The sequence below is a fragment of the Procambarus clarkii genome, chromosome 88 (assembly GCF_040958095.1).
Source record: "Procambarus clarkii isolate CNS0578487 chromosome 88, FALCON_Pclarkii_2.0, whole genome shotgun sequence".
NCBI classification, from domain to species: Eukaryota; Metazoa; Arthropoda; class Malacostraca; order Decapoda; family Cambaridae; genus Procambarus; species Procambarus clarkii.
The window spans coordinates 16,943,292-16,966,439 of record NC_091237.1 but is presented as its reverse complement, the minus strand read 5'-3'; the positions used below and the strand labels follow the sequence as shown (position 1 = coordinate 16,966,439).

The 23,148-nt window shown below is 39.5% G+C and overlaps 1 protein-coding gene across 11 annotated transcripts in view; it reads right to left on the bottom strand.

Annotated features, from left to right (window-relative positions):
• LOC123745834 (zinc finger and BTB domain-containing protein 7A) overlaps positions 1–23,148 on the bottom strand; it is a 72,164-nt gene that overhangs the window by 30,365 nt on the left and 18,651 nt on the right. Inside the window, exons 6-7 of one of the 11 annotated variants that reach the window (XR_011225717.1) lie at positions 8,963–11,974; positions 3,425–8,718 (exon numbers count right to left, since the gene is read on the bottom strand). The exons of 9 other annotated variants lie outside the window; for them this stretch is intronic. Coding sequence is in view for 1 of the 2 variants with exons in the window: in XM_045726880.2 (XP_045582836.1) it covers positions 11,561–11,974 (414 nt within the window). In the remaining variant the exon portion in view is untranslated. Of the gene's footprint in view, positions 1–3,424; positions 11,975–23,148 lie in introns of those variants that run through there. One more of the 11 variants, XM_045726880.2, reaches the window with a different exon arrangement.

The window sequence follows — 23,148 nt, the reverse complement described above, 5'->3', positions numbered from 1 at the left end:
ACAGAGACTCGAGCTACCCTTCCTTGATTCTGATAATGAACCACATGGAAACAGTTGGAAAGGAGCTAGATCACATAGCCCATCAGGAGACAAAAGAGCTGCAGAGCATGCCAAGTTATTGGTCACAAAGCCTTAACCCAAGACCAAGGCATTTATAAACAGACCGAGTGCTGAGGGAGGGAGGAAGGTGACATGGGACTGAACCCGATGAAGCCTAAAATTTCTGAGGCAGACAGCTTTTGCCTTACATGAACTGATAAGGCAGAAGCTGTGTCAAAGGGTCAACAGAGCCTGCATCTGACAGCCACTGCTGAAATAAAAGGGATGAAACTGAAAAAACCTGTACAGAGCTGGAGCCAAACACTGCCCAGGAAATAAGACAAGACAAAATTTAGGCTCTCTCACAGTGGCTCAGGCAATCACAGAGTATTCCAGGGACTTTTCAACATCAGCTGGAGGTGCGCATCCAAGTGGAGAAGGGCCACATTTGGAACAGAAATTCTTTGATAAGAATTTCATTGTTTTTCTGCTTTCTTGTTTTTTAAACATAAAAGTTTGTATTATATATCACGCCATGGGTCCCAAGGAAGTCAGTGGTAAAATTCAACCTAAGAAAATAGTTGTGAGGATGATGATAGAGGAAAAACAAGAGATCATTCGTTAATATGAAAACGGTACGAGGGTTGTTGAACTAGCTAGGCTGGATGATGCTGATGTGGAGGAGTTGTTGGAAGAACAGAGCAAAGAACTGACCACTAATGAACTCTAGTCCTTCACAAGGAGCAATAACAAGAGACAGCTGAGAAAATTTCTTCAGGAGAGGAGGATGCAGTAGAGTATGTCCCTTCCTCATTAATAAAGAAAATGTGTGCAGTATGAGAAGAACTGCAAAGTTTTGATGAAAAGTGTCACCAGATAAAACTGTAGCAGGCTGTTGCATTAACCATTTTAATGACAATGTGATGTCTCACTACAGACCAGTGTTAAAATGTTGGGAAAAACAAGTGTCTATAGACAGATTCTTGGTAAGGCAAGCAAGCAGTGAGCCACAACCAGGTCCTAGTGGTATGCCTGCAAAATGTAGGCGAGAAAGAGCACCCCAGAAATGTCATCATTGTCTGATGTTATAATGGAAGGGGACTCCCTTTCCAAACACTACCTCTCCTCCTATCCCCCTCCTCACCGTCTTCCATACGCCAACAAGAGTCCTCAATAAAGGTAAGATATACTGTACTGTAATACAAAATATGAGTGGTATTTGGTATAAAATGTATTTTTAAGTTGATATTTCTGGATGTGTGGCACAGATTAATTAAAATTGCAATATTTCTTACGCGAAAATTTGTTTTGTTTACGATTTTTTGGTGTATGACGTCTCTCTTGGAACAGATTAGAATAGCAAACGAAGGTACCACTGTACAGCCTGGTAATTTGATTCCTCTGAAAACCTACTCTGACCATGAACAAGGACTGAATGATGACACATATCACAGGTCTCAGATATCAATCACCCAACAGGCAGCATGACATGCAACAGGACCAAGGTATATTCTTCAAATTTGCACCTCACAAGTGTGGGCTTGGAGGGCCAGTCCATCCCGAACCCTATCGAAGACTGACACGGGTATTGCCAGGTCCCGAAGGCAGAAACAAGTAGGAACACCAGGCAGTGGGACCACTTGCCAAGGATAGTACAACAAACACAGAATATAGCCTAGGGTAAAACACAGCTGTAAATGGCATAGATGATGCACCATGAAACAAGTACACAAACCTGTGTGACTCCTCAGGAAAGACAATCCCTGACCACCCTCAATATCTGAGCCACAAGAGGAATCAGAAACCCATGCAATGCCCCACTTGCCCAGGTGAGGTACCTGCCAGAGGAGACCAGCTCTCATGCAGATGGCCACAAAACCCATTAGGAAAAACAACCCTGTGAGGGTAGGGGGAACACCAAAGAAGTCAAACTTTAGATGCATGCAGTTTTTGGTGAACACTTCCTTAGAGCCTACACAAGAAGTGAAGCATAGAAATACATGCACATGGACCCCAAGCAGGACAGAGTCCAAAGGATTGATTTCACTTATTTGAAAACCTGGGACCTAAAGGGTACTAGAAGAATTAAGGAGCAGGAGTAATGTATTCACAGCCACACCAGGTGAATGACTGGGTTCTTGCTTTGGCTGAGCTGGTAACTAGAGGGTGCAAATCCTAACTAATGGGTGGATCATTTTCAGAGTTGTTTTGCTGCCTTGCTGATCTGTTTTATTTTGCTCTTTCTGGTGGCCTTTTCTTGGTCTGAGTGATCTAGTATCCTCACCTCTCTGCAAACAAAAGAGTTCTGCTGCTCCTCAGATAATGACATAACATAAAAAAAGACTGTCTGGAAAGTGAGGCACATCTTTAGGGACCAGAACAAATACAAATCCTTGTAGGGACCAACACAGCAGGCTGTTTTTTATAAGTTTCATAAGCCATTCAAGAGAAGAGTATCCTTCAAATAGTGTAACCATCAAAGTGGCACTGGTAGGGGTCTAAAGTTATTCATCACTTATGGCTATGAGACATCATTAAAATGATCCCGAATTCAGACAGCAATACTGATGTTACTAAAAACAATCAACACAGATTTTATGGTCATGTGGTGAAGAGACTTATGGTGCCACTATTAATCCTTAAAATGCAATTCCCATCATATGTTGATTCATGGGGTAATGCAGATATCATATGTTGATTTAAACTATTATTGTCTGGGTTTTACACCAATGATGCTAATATGGATATCATAACTCTACATGGATGTAATAGAGTTTACTTTCACCCATGAAATTTTTTTACTGTCGTTTCATGATTGCCTTGCTATGCCAATGTGGTACAATATAGCAAGGCATGGTATAAAATTCCATTACATGACATACATGATATGTATACTGATTATAAATGAGTATACATGTATACTATGTTCAAATGGTTTTTCACAACTCTATATAGCTGCAATGAGGCATACCAGGTCACCCAATCATCATCTGAACATAATAAAGGAACTGCAAAAAGTCCATTGGCCCACATGAGATAGCTCTTATGTGTATCCATGATAATAAATAGGAGCTGCCTCCTATGGACCGATGGGCACATACATGAAGTTTAGGAGGATATAAATAGGAGCTGCCTAGTATGGGCTACTAGGTAACTCCTGGATATTACCTAGTAAGGGCTACTAGGTAACTCCTGGATATTACCTAGTAAGGGCTACTAGGTAATATCCACAATAATTAAGTGGAGCTACCTTATATGGGCCAATAGGCCTTATACAGTTTCCTTAGTTCTCATGTTCTTATAAAACATACACTCACTCATTTATACATACATATCAGTGTAAAAATGACTGTCTAGATGGCCAAGGTAAATATCAATGACAATCAAAAGAACAAGTTTTTTATTACAGTATTCTGTATTTGATTTTTTAAACACTGTAGCTTTTACTACCTTTCCAATGACTATCTAAACCTCTTTTCTTACACAATGTTCCTTACAGGTGAACTATAAGTAAACAAAGAGGAAATGTCTGATTTTAAGTACTTTTAAATTATAGGTTGAGAAAAAATATTAGTATGCAGCTATGACAGCCCATCCACCAATAATGATAATACCTATAGTAACTATTTGGTGAAACATACAAATATGTTTTGCTATACAGTACTAAAAAAAGTTTACATTTCGTACTATTGAATTACTCCAAATTATTATTATCTATATACAGTATACAAGAGTTGTTGCATTCTTTTGTACAGCCACTAGCACGCATAGCATTTCGGGCAAGTCCTTAATCCTATGTTCCCCGCAATACGACCCCGCCAAATCGTTTAACAACCAGGTACCCATTTTACTGTTGGGTAAATAGAGGCTACAGTTAAGAATTGACACCCAGTAAATCCTCCTCGGCCAGGTTACGAACCCAGGACAAAGCACTCGCAAAATGCCAGGTGAGCGTCTCACCCCTAACACCACGGGGATTAAATGACACGATAAATAAATTGAATGGTAACTAAAGCACCTAACCTAACCTATCACAGGCCTAAATAAACAGTCCTAGGCCTAATATATATACTATCTTACATCTAATTTAGTAACCATATGCTATACCAGACCTAAGAAAGTTTAGGTTTGTTTTTTGCTTTTTTATGCCTTCTACCATATTAATCGTGAGTTAATAATTTGAACTTTGTTGACAGTAAAAATCTATTTTTGCATGTTTAATGAAATAACTGTTTATTCTCTTCTGTTTTCTCTTTTATTGGTCTGCCATGAGTGAGAATGTGTCGCCTCAAATGACAAACACGGCCTGAACAATAGAAACAGTATGGGCACGAGTAAGGTTTTCCTCCTGTATGATAAGTGTCTTTTAAGAGCATCTTTTTTTAGAGAAGTGAAAGGAAAAGCATGAACAAGAATAAGGTCTCTCCCTGGTGTGAGTGTGGACACGATTCTATAAAGTAGTAATCTGGGGACAGGAGTATGAGCAGTATTGACACTGATGCAGCACTTTGGCAAGAACTTTCTCCTTGCTCCTGTTGCTTCAACTTCTTGCTTGTCACTGTCCAACCCCACCAGTAGGGGATGGCCGGCTTACTGATGGAAGTAGTCATAAAAAATTACACATTATAAACAGTAACTTTTTGTCCAGTTATATCATAATCTTTGGACAGTATATTAATGTATAACTGCAACAGTAAAAACAAATATCAGCTTGGTTTAAAAGCTTTTATAAGGACAATTCTGTATTCACTAACAAAAATTACTGTATTGGCATATAGTGCAAAAGTAAGTATCAAGAGAAGGCACCATACCGGGAAATAGTGCAAAAGGTTTCATTTAAATATAATAAACTATGTAAATTACTAAAGGATTTTCAAGTGATTGTCAAAATATATACTGTGGCATTGAACTGCTATTTCATTATTCTACAATACAGTACAACACTTGTATAACCAATATGCTGGCATCAATAATACAATGTACCGTATGTGCGCGAGTATTGTTTTTTTTTTATTTCCGATTACCTACGGTATATGTACAGTATATGCTTACAAGAGTAGTTATGCTTTTGTTGTCCTATTTTTATTTACCACAAACATTTTAAAACTTTTCAGTACTGTAGTTTTGGTACACACTGCATCCTCTTGGAGCTCATTTTCACCAATTGCCTCTCAATTTGTCAACTTCTGTTATTGCAATTTTTATAATTATCTCAACAATTTAAAATTGTGGTATCTTGTTCTAATTATTGTGGCTTCATATTCTACTAAACAGTGAGGTGAAAAAATCTTGTGTTTTTCATGTGCATATCATGTATCATCTTTCTTCCTGGTTTCCAAAGGACTTCAGACTTCATATTAGATCTCTTAATAGTAATCTATATTGTTGCATGTCTTCAAACTTTCATTCTAAGTAGAATGTAAGATACACATTATAATAAAGTACTGTAATGTGTATCTGTTGGTGTAAAGTCAACACAACAGCTGCACATGTGTATTTTGAATAGGAATCTCTCTCTATTATTTCCATAACTTGCCATTTATAAATCAGCCTTTGAGCTTTATGGAACCCTACTAGTAACTACCACATGAAGAAAATTTTCCTTTTATGAGCATTTATATTTTTATTTAAACTAAATATCCAACATTGTAATAAAACACATCTGAAATTTATTCCTCCTATATTTTATGATTTCCAATTTTGTCACAAGTGAAACTCTATCAAAAGCTTTTTGAAAGTCCAAATGTGTGCATGTGCATAATGTGAGGGATAGTGTGGGAGGGAGGAAGGGATGGAGACAAGGGTGGGAGGAAATAAGTATGGGTACAGATCAAATTATGTACATGGGAAAAACACACATCCTATGATGACCTTATGGTCTACAATGGGTTTGTATTTTTGTACCTAGAACCCTGGGGCAAGTTCTGGGATTTTTATTTTTTAGGAGAAGCCCCCAGAGGCTTCCTGACACCATCTAACGGTTCGATGGTGGCAGCCAGTCAGGACTGGCTGCCCTGACTTTGCCTCCTCACACAGGTGCAGGGAGCAAGTGACAGATCATCAGTCCACCGAGAGTAAGCATCCAGAAAGTTGGTGAATATTTACAAAAAATTAAGACTTGTTACTACCAACAACTCTGTAAATGATTCACATAGAACCAGGGATTCACTCAAACTAGCTTCACATTCATTAGTTCCAAATGCCACCACCAGGCCTGGGGCCTCGTAGCCTGGTGGATAGCGCGCAGGACTCGTAATTCTGTGGCGCGGGTTCGATTCCCGCACGAGGCAGAAACAAATGGGCAAAGTTTCTTTCACCCTGAATGCCCCTGTTACCTAGCAGTAAATAGGTACCTGGGAGTTAGTCAGCTGTCACGGGCTGCTTCCTGGGGGTGGAGGCCTGGTCAAGGTCCGGGCCGCGGGGACACTAAAGCCCCGAAATCATCTCAAGATAACCTCAAGATAACCAGGTGGCCAGATCCCTGCCCTCATTCGACTCCCCATCTCTGTTCTGTTGCTGATGTTCTGGTGACTACTACTATATGTAGTGCTCTGGTTGCCAGTCATAGGTAAGCTCCTGTTTCAAGCTAAGTAATTACCTAAGTGTAGTTACAGGGTGAGCTACGCTCGTCGTGTCCCGTCTTCCCAGTACTCTTTGTCATATCTAACTCTTTGAAACTATTGACGGTTTTGGCCTCCACCACCTTCTCACTTAGCTTGTTCCAACTGTCTACCACTCTGTTTGCAAAAGAAAATGTTCTATTATTTTTCGGCACCTTTGTTTCCTTAGTGTGAATGTGTCATCTTGTTTGTAAAGTTGCTGGTTTCAGGAATTCCTCTTCGTCAATTTGGACAATTCCTGTTAGTATTTTTTTAAGTGGCGATCATATGACCTCTTTTTCTTCTGTGCTGGCCATCCTTGGCTTTTGTTCATACTGCAGGGGGCCATCTGTTTCTTATGTTGTTCCTTCATTTTAATATTAGCTTCAAGTGCATGTTTTATCACCAACTGTGTAGGCTTGGCATTTGTTGCATTGTAGACTGCACGAGCTAAGGGTTCCCTTCCCTAGGTGCCCACTAGTGCTGCCCTTGTGCTGTCAGAGATCCCTTCTTTGGTGTGTTTGGCAGTTTGCCCCTGAGAAACCAGGCTACCAGGGTGGAGAAGCTTTGCCTAGAGTTGTTCACAGGTTTTTGACTCTGTACGGCCTCTTGGCTACAGGCATTCTTTTTAGTTATGCTGGGGTACACTAGGGTTTGCATGCTTGTTTCTATGGCATGCTGTGGTCACCATTCACAACCAATTTGTTTTCACTGTATTTGGTAACTGTTCTTCTGGTGAGCAGCCAGTGTCTGCAGTTTCTGCTTGCTACCCTTCAGGCCAAGGGTAACCCTTTCCCTTTCTAACCCTAACCCTTTCTTTAGCTACCTTCAAGCCAAGGTAATCTTCTCATGGGTCTTGTGCGGTCCGTTATGAATTGGCCCACTGAGCCTGCACCCGCTGAGTGCAAGATTGATGTGTGTTCATCATTTTTGCTACCTGATAATGATCATTCTTTCAGCCTCTGCCATGCCGCCTATTGGGTTGGTGACACCTATGACCCGAATTCTGAGAGGTTTGTTCTCATGAGGCCTCTGCCCTTACTGTTTCAACTCCAGGTTAAGAAGCTTTTCAGGCAGCTGCTGTTTTGTGAGCTAGGTTTGCTTATGTTAGGCATTAGAGGCATATTGATTATCTGCATGCCCCAGAGTTGGCCACAATGGTTAGGGACTCGGAATGGGAGGCCTTCATTACCCCCTATCTGGACTAAGTCTGTGCCTTCTCTTCCTTCACCTGCAGGCATGGTTTGCCCTGCTAGTAGTCTTAACCTCCATGGTTCTAGCTCCTAAGCATCTGAGGGTTTCAGAGTAAGGTCAGGGTTTAGCTCGGGGGTTCAGCTTGGCCTTCTCTGCAAGTGGTCCCATCTATTTTTGGTGGAGGAGGCACTTGAGCCTTTTGGTCCTGCCAGGGTTTCCAGGCATTCACCTTCACAAATGCCCTCCCCCACTCTGGAATTTCTTGGAAGGTTGCCTTTCTGTTGTTGGTGTTGCACGAGGACTATGGTTCCCTGGATGTAAGATGTAAAACAATCACACTTAAGAATGCAACAATCCTTTTATGAGAACAATTACAAAGTTAGACATGGGGGCAGGGTTGACTGGAGAAAAAGGCAACAGGGAAGAAACGGGTCAAAGATAGTTGAGGAGAAAATTATGAGAGCAGAGAATGGGTAATGAAAGAAATGAGTGTGTGTGCCATGACTATCAAATCATGGTACTAACAGGAGAGAAATCAGAAGAGCAAAGCTGTGTAACATAACTCTTGAATACTCACTCAAGTACAGTAGCAAATTTGGCTAATGAAGACAATGACTTTTCAGGGTCCTATTATGTGGCACAACAACAAAATATAGCCATCAGCATGCACTCATATGGAACAATTTGGTCAAGAAGTTAACTACTTTATGTTAATATTTATTGTCATTAAACACATTTAATGTCTTTACTTATTTTAGCAACTAATGTTTGCTTGTTTTTATGAATTATAATTAATATTAATGTACACTATTTTTTATTGCTGAAAGGCACACACACTACGAGCGTAGCTCTCATCCTGTGACTACACTTAGGTAATTACTTAACCCTTGCACTGCTCACCTATTTTCGGCAAAAACGTCTTGGTGCAATTGACAAGGACATATTTTTGTTATTTTACAAATGTTCAGGTAAATTTAATGTCAAAATGTTTCCAAAGTCAACTATTTCCATTTCAAAACACAAATAGTAATGAAAACATTAAAAAAACATTAAAATATAGCCAAATTAAAAAACAAAAAGCACAACTCTCTGAGCGCCTAAAGGCGCTTTGCGCAGTGCAGTGGTTAAACAATTACCTAAGTATAGTTAGGATGAGAGCTACGCTTGTGGTGTCCCATCTTCCCAGTACCCTGTCATATAACGCTTTAAACTACTGACGGTTTTGGCCGCCACCACCACTTATAATGGTAGATGGTTGGAACAAGCTGTTCGTAAACGAGAATTTTCTCATTTTTTAGCAGGTTTAGTTAGCTTAAATCTACGATCTCTTTTTCTTGAAGTTCCAGGTCTCAAGAATTGATCTTCGTCAGTTTTATCAATGCTTGCTACTATTTTGTACGTAGTGATCATATCACCTCTTTTTTATTTTCTCTAGCTTTGGTATATTTGATACATATAACCTCACCTCAAAGCTCTTGTCTTTCTGGAAGCCATGTGGTGGGTATGTGGGCCCGCAGGCCCACATACCCACCACAGCCCGGTTGGCCCAGCACTTCTTAAAGAAAACTATCTAGTTTTCTCTTGAAGGTGTCCATTTTTGTTCCAGCAACATTTCTTATACTCGCTGGGAGGATGTTGAACAACTGTGGGTGGACCTCTGATGTCCACGATTGTTCAGCATACTCAAAGCGAGTATAAGTGTAACGTGTTGATACATGAATGTCTCCAGGTTGAGGTTTACAAATCTATCAGTACAAAAGTCCTCCGTTCTTTTTTCATAGGCCTCCCAGTCTATGAATTTCAAGTTGAAGTCACCGAGTACCAACAGTTGTGATTTCTCTTTATCCGCTCTTACTATAATATCTATCACAATCGTTATAAGGTTCTCTCATTTGTTATTCAGCATCTTTGCTAGACAACAAGGATGTCTCCTTTGTCAATGTGTTGTATGTCAGTGGACTGTAGGCATTTATGATTGAAATTTTCTAATGCAACTATATCTACTTCTTGTGGAGTGTCAATCCTAAATTTGTTTATCTTTAGGTATTTTCACCAGCACAGCAATGCAGCCACCTTTTCTAATTTTTCTGTCACGCCTCCAAATTGAATAGCACCTTGGGAATACGACATCGTTTAAAAAATCATCTTCAAGTTTCGTCTCCTTTAATGCAACAATGTCTGGCATCTAAATCTGTATTATCCCATTTAGCACCAGCATTTTTTTTTTCATCTCACTCCATCTATGTTTGTGTTTATGATTTTCAGGAAAATGTTCTCTCTCCTTTGTCCTTTACTCCCCCTTTCTCTAATAATTTTGTGGGTGTGCTTTTTGGTACCATTTTATAGACTCACGATTACTATCACTTTTTAGAAAAAAAGATTTGATTTCTTCTTCATTCCTACTCTTATTGAAATGTATCTGACAATTCATCTGTTATCACAAGACATTATTTTTGGTTGTAAGACCTCCATTAGCCCAACAATCTTATTTGCTACTTCTGTGGTTCTTTCTGATCTAGCTGTTATTTTTTGTTTTTGTTTTTTTTTGCACCCAAAAATTATTAGGGACTTTGATCAACTATGTTTCGCACCAGCTTCGGGTTTGATTCCTTTCTGACTTCCAGTCTGATGTCTGTGCTTTTCTGATTGCTGTTGTTTCCATTTCTTCCTTTACCGCTCCTTATAATATTTCTCTCTCTCTGGCCACTTGAGCATAGGTATTTACATATCATCCTTGCACTGTTCTCTACCTCCGTGCAACCTCCTCCATCTGAACTGACAAAAGCTCTTTCCTATTCAATTTCTTTACCTAATATACTGTACTCACTCATATTTACATTTGTTTTAACTTCAAAATGCATTTCTTAATACTGTTCTCCTCTTCCAGGACTTTAATTTAGCTTCCCAGTGATTCTTGTCCTTGCATAATTCCTTTGTTTGCCCTTCTGGAACTGTTGGCTTGCTGCCCAAGTTTTAATTTATTGTCCCTTAAATTCCTAATTATTTCCACATGATAGTTTACAATAATCTCTAATTTTGTTAACGTGTTGAGCAAACTGCTCATACTAATATGACTCATACTACATACTCGCACCAAAAATCAAGCTTTGTTGTTGCTTTTTTCCTCTTACTAGTTGCCATCTTGGATTTTGTCATCTGCAATTGTTTAGACTGGCAACTTTTACTCGTCCAATTTTTTCACTCCCCCTTACACATTTGCTTTGTATCAGCTATTTTCCAACTTCACTACACATTTAAATCTCTTGAGACACCACTCACAGTCATCAACCTGTTTTACAATGCTTAGGCATGTGAACTATCCTGGAGCTCCTCAGATGTAGGTGTTAGCACTGGAAGTGTGTGCGCGCATGTGTGTGTATATTTCACATACAACAGTTTACACAACTGTATCTGATTCCTCCCATCCCCTCCCACATTTTTGTATTCAGAATCAATTTTGGTAAATGCACATTTAATGTTGTATAAGCAACAATGATAAAAAAAAAAAAAAAAATTCTTAATGTTATATAAATTAGGTTCTGAATTTTAAATATAGTTTACATTACAATACAGTACTGTATTCTCCTGAGTTGTCATATAACAAAAGATACCTATACACTATTGGATAAGGCAATATTCAAATAATGTATCTTAAATTTAAAGTACTGGGAATTATAGTTAACAATATTCTAATGTATGAACTAAATAAATAAATATAATATCAGAAGTTAAAGTTGATGATTTGCCATATGAACTTTCAGCATTTTCTGTTGAATGCAGGTGTAAGAACACTGATTGCAAGTGAATATCTTGTTTTTAAAATGAGTATGGAGATGAGCTTTTAGATTTCCCCGAGTTGTAGAGGAATGTGAACAGTATGGGCATGAAAAAGGTTTTTCTCCAGTATGAGTTAATAAATGAGTTTTTAAATTATTTTTTGTAGTTGCTCTATATGAACACATTGAACACGAAAATGGTTTTTCTCCAGTATGAGTTCGAATATGTCTCATTAGACAGGTTGAAACATTGGTTGTATAGGCACAGTAGGGACATGCATGTCTCTTGGCAGTGGATGAGAGGCTCTTCTTGTCTACTGCCACTTCTCTCCTCACAGCACCAACACCATCCATGTCCAATCTCACCTGTTGGGATGTCCAACTTACAGAAATTTTATCATGATATATATTCAGTCAGAAGCTGATAGAATTGAAATGATCCATCACTTCAAGTTACTATAAAGTATGACTAATACACACATGAATAAGTGCAGTTCAGTATCTAATTTTCTTGATAGCATAACATTGGGAGACTAACTTAAAAAAACAAATAATAATACTATATAATATAACTAGTTTATCTTCCACAAAGAATATCGGGCAATCAGACTAGAGTCAATCAAACTTTAGCTACCATGATAACAAAATAATAAGAATTTGCTTTCATAAAAATATACATCTGTAAAAAAAAAAAAAATTTGAACACTGAACATTAAAAGATTTCCAGTGGGCCAGATTCACGAAGCAGTTACGTAAGTACTACTTAGGAACGTGTCCATCTTTCCTCAATCATTGACGGCTTTGGTTACATTTATTAAGCAGTTTACAAGCATGAAAACTTCCCAATCAACTGTTATTATTGTTATAAACAGCCTCCTGGTGCTTTGGAGCTCATTAACTGTTTAATAATTGTAAACAAAAGCTGCCAAAGATTGAGAAAAGATGTACACGTTCATAAGTACTTGCGTAACTGCTGCGTGAATCTGGCCCATCGGAAATCTTCTAATGTTTAAATCTTCCATATTTTTTTTTCTTTTTTTTTTTTTTTACAGATGTAAATTTTTATGAAAGCAAATTCTTATTATTTTGATATCATGGTAGTTAAAGTTTACAAGCCAAATTGACACATTTTTTCTGTACAGCTATCGGCAGCAATGCAGGATTTTATTGAATGTGTTTCCACAGCAAGCACTTACAGATTCATAAGTGCTTCCGTAACTGCTTCATGAATCTGGCTCCAGGTGAGGCGGTGTAATATTGCTGACCAAGCTACAGGAAGGAGTGAACTGTGATGATAGCATTAGAGTTTTTATATGTTTGCTTTAGTTTACACATATGCATGTGGCATAACTTGATTTATTTATGCACAACAAACAAAAAGTGATCGAGTACTGTTAATGCAGTAGGTCTACAACATAATATGCACACCTATATTGCACTAATCTGTTTCTGGCACATCTCAAAGAAGTGGCTTGCAACTCACTCCTTTGCTGCTATTTCATCTGGTAATTACATCAACAAATAGATTCAGTCACCATTGGGAAACACCAAATTGTGGAGTGATGATAATCATATTGCCTTAGGTACAATATACACTAACATCATCGATAATAAGCAATTAAAAATGATGGCAGAATTCTGTTCATGTTTCTAGGATAACTCCATTATACCTAGAAAAATTATATTAAAACCATATTTGCAGCATTTGAATAAAAACAAAATAAACACAAGCAAATGCCCCTGCAAGGCAGTCTAAAAGATGGTCAACATTTACTTTAAGAGTAATAGAACCTGAGGTGTGAAGAGCAACTGAGGAGCTACACAGAGTTCGAGAGCTCCTAGTGCTGCTATCTGGTGGCAAGGGGGTGTACCTAGGAGGTGATCAACCTAACTCCTGGGTATTTCAATTTTTAAGTTATTCAGATTTACAATACTGTTGTCTTTTTTTTTTTGCTTTTGCTTTGCTTTTCCTTTCTGGTGGCTTTTTCTCAGTTAGGGTGATCTTGAATCCTTTGCCTCGGTGAGGGGATTGGGTTTTAGCCTCTGGTAGGCTTCTACCTGACTCAGTAAGGGATTGGTGTGACATAACATAGTATGTACTTGTTCTATCTAGAACTTCAACATTCTGTTTGTAACTCATCTTGTATGTACAGTATGTACTTTTACTTGAATAAACATTTATTTATTATTTATCTGTGGAGCTATCCAGGCAGCAGCAACAGGGAGCAACTGTGTGGCCCCTACAGAAAATCATTATTTAGAAAATGCAGTACTCAAAGTGTAAGCTCCTTTATCCAGATCAACGCAAGCTCGAGGATGAGAGATTTAAGTGAAAATGCAAGATAAAAGTCTCGATAACCTGAAGCCATTGACAAGTACAGTGCTGTGTCATTATTTGTTAGTTTGTAAATTTACAGTTATTTATTGCTCCTGGCATAACAAAAATGTGCACTTATTCTTCTATTTTATGATCAAATAGCATGGATAGGTGATTTATGAGAATTAAAAGGAACAACATTTAGAGCAATGCAATGACCGAGGAAATTGTTGCTCACCCATCACTGGTCGTCCCTTCTTGGCACAGGTTAAAAAAAATCACACACATCTAACATTAACATTTTTGAATTAGTGCTTTAATCATAATACTTCTCTCATTTTTTGTTGTGATAGTATTGATACATTTATTTTATTGGGATTTAGATCGTAAACAGTACTTGGCTGGTAGCTATTTACATTCTCCTCCAACACACAGCCTAAAGTGCCACAGACTGCACATTTCCTATATTGATTACTAGATGGGGTGCCTGGGTCTGTCTCCCTTCCCCTCTCCAACTCTTCCCCTATGTATTACCTCTCCCTCCTCCTCCTCCTCCTATCTCATCCCACTTTCTGCCCTCTTCTCTCTCCCCCTCTCCTTAAAATCCACCCATCAACTCCTCCTCCCCTCCCTCTCTCCTCCCCCCCCATCTCTCTCTCTCTCTCTCTCCCTCTCTCTCTCTCCCTCTCTCTCTCTCCCTCTCTCTCTCTCTCTCTCTCCCTCTCTCTCTCTCTCCATCTATTTCTCTCTCTCCCTCTGTTTCTCCCCCCCCCCTCTCTCTCAGAATATATTACGAACAAATGAAAAATTACTCAAAACTGCATGAAATCCCCACTTTCAGAGTTAGTAAAAACTTCAGGGGGATAGAGGCTGCAGAGGCCAATGTTTCTTAAAGGTAGATAATGTAACCGACCCTGACCAGTTTATGATAGTTACACACTACCCCCCATTTCATATTAGAAAGTCATCCTTAGAAAGAAAAACAGCCATTAATTTTTATAGATACAGTACTTGAGGGAGTACCTGGCTATGCCAAGGTCTCTGCCTCTTCCTCTTTCTCTCATCCCCTCTTTCCAAGTCTCCCCACCCCCCCTCTTTTGTATTTCTTCCCTCCTCTCTCTCTCTCTCCCCCCCCCTTCCTCCTCCAACATCACCCTGTTCCAAATCTTCCCCACATCATCCCCCTCTCCACCTTTCTCCCCTCCCACCTTCTCTTTCCCTCTCTTCAAATAATCCCCCTCTTACCCATTCTTCTCTCTCTCCCTTCCCCTCCCCCCATTTCTTTCTCCTTCTCACTCCCATAAAAATTATATAATGAACTGAAATTGCTAAATACATCTATTGACAACACAGTCAATACTTCCAACTTGACCAATGAAAATTGCACCTTTTAGATGCTGGTACATTATTTCTTAAAGTGCGACACTGGAGCCGACCCTAATTAGCCTATGACACTCCTATACCCCACATGCTTCATGTCTGAAATTAAAGATGGGTAAGGCCAGCCCCAAGAGTCCAATCTCCAACCTTCGACAGACAAACAGACATTTTCTCTTATAGATAGGCTGTATAGATAGATCCTGGTAATACAAAGCTATTTTATTAATTAAACTTCTTACTTTATGATAAAATCATGTAGACGATTTAAATGTATAAATACCCATTACATTACAAGTACAGTACTGTACCAGAATTTTTTTGAGAGGCTTAGAGAGCTGATACAACTCTCAATGAATCCTTCAAGATCAGATCAAGTCATAACTGTGAATAATAATTTATAATGCATATAATGCTGATGAGACAGGGTTCATGTGGAGAGTTGTACCTAGTAAACCCTTGCCCTGTAGGCTGCAGGAAAGTATTCCTTGGCAATAAATAAGCAAGGAAAGAATCAGCCTTGGTCTGTGCCAATGAGGATGCCTGTCATACACAAAGCGAGCAGTTGTGGATACGGCTTCAAAACCTAGAGCCTTAACAAAATATTTCATGCAATCACTTCCAGTAATTTACTATATTGTAGTTCACAAAAAGTATGGTTTACTAAAATAATATTTGTGGGTTGGTTAGAGAATTTCAAGTCAAGAAATGTAGAGTACAAGTTAATGAGGTAAAGGTATTGCTGTTGCTAGACAATGCTCCTTCTTACCCAATTATCAAGTTAATCTCAAATAATTGAAAAATAAAATGTATGGCACTTATACCAATCACATCTTTGATCTAAGCCATGTCATCCTTATTACTAAAGGATGTAGAAACAACAATACCAGTACTGGAAGATATTTTGATACCAATACATAACAATGAAGATGTAATAATACTTTCAATAGGGAAGGATATAAGAGCCGAAAGAACACTGCAAAAATAAATACAGTATACAATTAAGAAAGATCTTTCATTGCGCTAGGCTTTGGAATCTGGTGATAGAAACCACAATAACAAAATTACGGAAGAAACAGTTAATCGAGGCTTAGAAATGAAGCAGTGGCAGTATGTGATCCATGAATTTGAAGGGTTTAAAAATTAAAGTAATGAATTTGAAGGGTTTGAAAATGAATGGAAAGTATTTGAAGAAATGATCTGTACTAAGTTTCCATCAAGCTGGTCAGGACATGGGAGTGGATGACATCAATGAATGGTTAGCCAAGGATCATGATCCTGGTTATAAATTATTAACCACGAAGAGATTGCACAGAGTTCTAGGGAATGAGGATAGAGACTGGTGGTGGCGAGGCTCAGTCAAAAGGTCTTGGTTAGCAGAAAAGTGAGCCAAGCAAATAGAGAACTTGATTGAATATTCAAGGAAAAGTAAACATGACATTACTTTTAAGCAATGTCTCACTAAATTAGCACAAGACAATTCAATTCAGATAAAAAGAAAAAGACAATGAGTCACAATAATGTGGCTGAAGATATGAATTCTATTTATCCCATGGCTTGAAAATGGTCCAGGACGGACTGAAACATCATCCTTTCTCCATTTTCATCAAAAGAAAAATAAGAAATTCATGGTTTCAACTGCCCATGAATGATCTTCTAGAAGCAATGCTGCACCCACTGATGACGAATGACTTTCAACAAGCCATGCTGAACTTGCTGTAGTGTATTTACTGTGGTGTAAATGAGTAGTGTCCACAAGTCTTTCTGCACTCATTTTTTTTTTTTTTAGAACAAATTTAAATATGATTGAACTATACACAGTGCAAATACAAAAAATGTTTTCAGCGCAGAATCATAGTTGATAATCTCCATTTTTAATCCAGCAAAGTACAGTACATATGAAGGATACCAGTAGACTTGCTGTAGCCTACTGCAATGTTAAGGCCTCAAAATATTAGTGCATAGAATAGTTTTATAAAGTGATTGTTAAAATCCTTAAACAATATTAGGAACAATACATACTGCCCATATTGTACTAAACATAAGTGCAGCAGATGATTACAGTCAACAAAGCTTCATGGAAAGGTAAGTGAAACAATATTGTACAGAATTTTATTATTCTTACAACAATAATGTTTTTTCTAACATTAGTAAATATATTTGCTCTACCACTGCATGTTCTATTATTTACACACACACAAAAAAAAAAAATGCACTGACAAGATTCTGTCTAGGATAGCTCTGGATCGACATGACTACCCTCTCTCATCACTGTTGTATCATGTAACCAGTGTTGGATGTAATGAAACGCCATTTTCTTGGCGATACCCAGAGGCTCCCCGGAGCTAAATTGGGCTGATGTGTATATATTAGACCTTGGCAACAGTCAATCGATGGAGTCTGAAGCCTACCGGGGACCACAAGCCAGAACCTATCCCCCTCAGAGAAGCATGAGGAGCAACGGCCAACAGACACTCCCATGTAGTTGGAAGCAATCTATATCTGCCATCTACCAGGTCAGGCATCCAGAAAGGTAGAAATCCCAAAAACTACAGCTGATTAAAAATTGCAAACCAAAAGCCAAACAAGCAAGCAGAACTCCCCAATCATAAAATAAGCAAACAAGCATGATGTCACCACAGCCGTCACACTGCTGTCTGCAGAGCTCCCCCCTCCCTGAGAGGGGGAATGGCTGGATATCAAAAATACGAAAAACCGCCGACCGGAGGAAAGGAGGGATGCCGGGGAACGGCCAGGTCTCGCCCAGAAAATGGCATTTTATTACATTCAACACTGGTTTTCTGTGGAGAGCCCCTTCAGCTCCCCAGAGCTACCTAACCAAAGACAAGTAAAAGTGAGACTTACCCGGGAGGCAGCCGCCACTCGCTCCTCAACTCGAAGTCAAGACAACTGGCTGCAACCCGCTACCCCAAGGCTACACACTCCCGAGAAGGGCCAGGAACATGGAGGTGGTACCGTGCAGCCAGGACCCTACTCGACCTCCAAAAGCCCTATGCCCGAATGTCAGCCCAAGACATATTACCAAAAACAGCAGCCAAAGCAGTGAACTTACGAACGTTGTGGGCATGGGGATAGATTACAGGCTGGCTGAACCGAATAATCCTGTGGATGACCTTGGACACCTGCACCCTGTAACAGGGAAGAAGGGAAACTGGGTAAACCCAAAGTGCATCCCCTGCCACGGAGGCCGGGGCGCGCAAGTAACGACGAAGAGCCACAACCGAACACAAAACATGAAGCACCCTCGGCCAAACCAACCAACCATTAACAACCCAAGGACTATTGTGCCTAGCTTCATCAATATCATGACCCTTACATTCTTCAAATAATAAGGTCTGAAGTTCACCGTTAGAGAGCAATCTTTCAACACCTCATCGAACAGAGAATTGTGAGCCAGAGGAACGTGTGCCACCCATGGTTGATTATTCGGAACTGAGCCAGCTAACAGCTCTAGCGCATTCTGGGAATTTTATCCAAGCTGGCTGCCTGTCACTGGAGGTCTTAGGAGTCCATTTTGTACCCAATCTACCCAGCCGCATTTTGGATGGTACAGTACGAAATCATAAATTGGTGTTTTCTCGGCCTGCGCAGTTTCTGGCGAATGAGTTTTCTCGGCCAGCGCAGAACAGTGGTTAAAAGACCAGACACAATAAGAATTCCAGAGAATAACATAGAGCACATAGAGGTGACTGGAGATGAAGAGGAAAAAATCCTGAAGGGGCTAAGTAAAGAACAAAGCAGTAGGCTCAGATGGAGTTTCACTTTAGGTTCCAAGAGACTGTGCACCTGAGCTCAGCATTCCACTTCAACTGATTTTTCAGGCATCCTTGTGGACACGAGTCCTAGCAGATACTGTATGTAGAAAAAGGCTAACATAGTTCCAATCTACAAACGTGGCAATAGGGAAGACCCCCCTCACTTATAAACCTGTATCATTGACACGTGTAATAGTAAAAATATTGGAAAAAATATTTAAAACTAAATAGGTATAACACCTGGAGAAAAATGATATAACAGCCAGACAGTATGGTTTTTGATCTGGAAGATCCTGTGTAACGAATTTACTCGGTTTCTTTGATAGAGCCACAGAGATTTTACAAGAAAGATGGTTGGGTTGACTGCATCAATCTGGACAAAATAAAAAAAACACACACACACACACACACACACACACACCTGGTTTCTCCCTTCAAGGCTCCTTCCTCCCATCCTCTGATCCCCACCCATCCCCAGCCTGATACCCTCCCATCCTACACCCATGATGCCCTCCCATTTCAACCCCCCAACACCCTCCTATCCCTTCCCCTGACACCCAACAATCCCCACCCTCTCAACCACTACCTGGGTGGCTTTTTACATGTTGAATAACAACTGAGATTGAGACTGCCTGACTGACTGACTGTGACCGAAATTACCTTGCTCAACTAGAACGTGGAAAGTATATGGGATTAACGCTTTATGAGGGTGATGATAATACTATTGACTAGGGCAGTGTGGTAACAGTATGACACTGGGAGTGGGGGGGGAGGGGTCAAATAAGCTGTTGAGAAAACTTGTGTACGATTTTACTATACCCAACCTTCCGTAGTGGGCCATGCGGAGGTTTCTGTAAAAACACTCCACCACTTGGCTGCTGTGTGGGTGTTTTAGTGTGCTGCTACATAAGACTGGAGACACACTGGCAGGTTTGTATAGTGATTTTATGTAACTTTATGCATTAAAGGGAGATTTTGAGAGGATGTTCGTAAGGAGAAATGTTCTTAAAACGAATGTGTAAAACAGGGACACCCTGTATTCTATAGGTTTCAATTACTACTAAGATGGATCCATTGCAAAGAAATAGGTAAATAATTAAACATGGTATATATATTTATTTACTGACCTTCTCTTACTACATCAAAACCTCTAATCCTTTATTACAATAACACTTCCATCTAGATTTGTTTGGTACTGAACTTAAGGCCTATCAACTACATGATAGTTATTAAGGCTGTGACAGTAGCTCACTTAACAACTCACAGGTACACTTAATTCCTGAACACAGTCCATAAATAAAATAAACTCTCGGTACTGTAAATATAAACCAATAAATGGGGGCACACATTTCAGAGAATAATTCATTTTCAAACAGACCACCATTAGTCCCTCAATGCGATTCTCTTTCTTCAACAATATTTAAACCACGGTAGAGATATGCAAGACTTCCATAGTAGTTACTGAACTGTCCAACCAGTAAATATATTTTATTCCTGAACATAATCTAGGGATAAAATCTATATACTGTACTGGGTACATTAAGAACTTGAATGAGAAGTTAGGTAAACCTCTCAGTGAAGATGTTATCTAATATTTTTGGCATACATCAACTGATATATAAAGTGACTGACTAAACAATAAGATGTTAACAACTTTATTGATAACAACAATGTTATCTTCCCTCTTATTGGTCAAATGACAAAGTCGTAGTCCTCTGTTGAGCGACAGGTGAACCAGACCAAAATTCAAAATAACTTTGTACAAACACCTTGGTGAATTTAGCATAGGACTATTCTTACAGAGATGCCAAGAACATTTGTAACACAGCCAGTTATGAAGAACCACATGATGTTTAATGAATCTAGATGTATAGATTCTCTAGATGTATAGATAGATGTATAGATGTATAGATTCTAGATTCTAGATTATGTATAGATTCCTGCACCTCTGTTGCGTGGGGGCAGACTTTGTTCCTGGTCTCCGGTAGGCTCTAATGACTTAAAGGCCTGGCGGAGCATAACTACAGGAAAGTATGGAGGGGCTAGACCCGAAAAACATTCAAATATCACTCTCAACATAAAAATCTGATCTACAAAAGCACCTTGTTTCTCCTTTATTTAGTGTTTTAATGATCATTACAATCATCTCAATTATATTTCTATGATAATCCTGACCATTTAGCCTCAATCATTTAAATCCATTGAATTATTATATTCTACCATAGTATCCTCCTTTTTTATAATACAACAATCCCTTCATTCCTTGCCCTTAACGTATCACATTAAAAAGCTCACGGACCACCACTCTCTGTCCTTTCAACTTTCCTCTTATCAACTGACCACAACCTCGTTACTGTGGCAATTTATTTTTACTAAAGATCACATCTATAACTCTCCCAATTTTCCTGACATCTATACTATATACTTTTATGGTTTATTTTATACATTTTTTAATCAATGGGAGGAAATCATACAGCCACCATCTGAAGCAATAAATGTTCAGGGATTTATTGTATGTGGCAATTTTTTTAAGTTTTAGTCTGCAGCACAAAAGAATATTGAACTTACTTTATCAATGCTCTATATTAAGAGCCCAAAATTAAATTGTATCTTATGTAAATATCATAATTATACAAAATTATTAGCTCATACAAGTACCATATAACAATGTATCTCTTGGTGATATGCTATTAAATAGAAAAATGTTTCAATTCTGGAAAAACACCGTTTCTTCTAACTACAATAAAATTTAATTAACTGTATATACAGTCAACAGAATTGTATGCAACAATACATTCCTTAAACAATAGTGTAAACATTTAGTTACACAACCTGCACTGATAATGTAATATTAAAAAATATACTCATAGCATTGACAAATGTATCCGGGAGAAAAAACCCAGTTTTGGGCGAGTCCCGGATACTCCCTGGAGCTATAGGACTGATGTGCACTTATATTAGTCTGGGACTTCAGTCAATGGTGTTCTACCTACCGCAGACAAGCCAGAACCTGGCCGCCTTAGAGAGGCACAGGGAGCAATGGCCTTAGAAAACCCCCCTTGTATTTGGGGGTATTCCCTGTCTGCCATTGACCAGTGTTAGGCACCCAGAAAAGTAGGCATCTCAAGACAAACCCCACATGGGAGGAAATGACAAAAAAACCAAGACCAAACACAGAAACATAATTCCCCAAAAGAAACAAGGCATATAAGCAAACAAGCAAACGTTAAGCTGCCAGTTCCTCAATTCGGAGTATGAGCATCAAAATGAAACCGCCGACTAGAGGAAGGGAGGGTGCCAGGGAGCCTCCGGGACTCACCCAGAAAATGGTACTTTATTACATTCAATGCTGGATTTCTGTGAGAAGCCATATTGGCTCCATGGAGCTATATAACCAAAGGTAAGTAAAAGAGGGACTTACCTGGGAGGCGGTCGCACCGCTTGGATCAACTTGGAGGCGAGAAAACTGGCTGCAACCTTCAACCCAATGCCACACACGAATGACTGGGACCAGGAACATTTACCAAATAAAGAGCGGCCAGAACCCTGTTCGACCTCCAAAACCCCCCATGCCTGAATGTCAGCCCAGGACATGTTGCCAAAGACTACAGTCAAAGCAGCATACCTGTACTTATGAAAGTCATCGGCCCAAGGGTAGATTGCAAGCTAGCGCGACTTAATAACCCTGAGGATGGCCTGAGAGACCATAGTCCTGGAACAGGGAATGAGGGAAATCGGATCAACTCAAAGCGCATCCACGACCACAGAAGCCGAGGCACACAGGAAACAGCACAGAGTTGCCACCAGACAACACATGATGCCCTCCATGGTGACTCCTCTTCAGCCTTAGGAGCCTCCACATCAGGCCCCGGGGCAGAGCCATCCCCCCACGCCCTCCACCTTTGAAGAAAAGGCAAAGTCCTGGGGAAAGGCAGCAAAGGAGGTAGTCTGCTGGTCTGACCCAGAAGTCTTGGAAGGAGGAGCAGGCTTGAATGCCTCCATCTCCATCTCGAATGGGGCAGCCCCGGAAGCCGCCCGAGTCTCATTACCAACTAAACCCTGCCCCGACT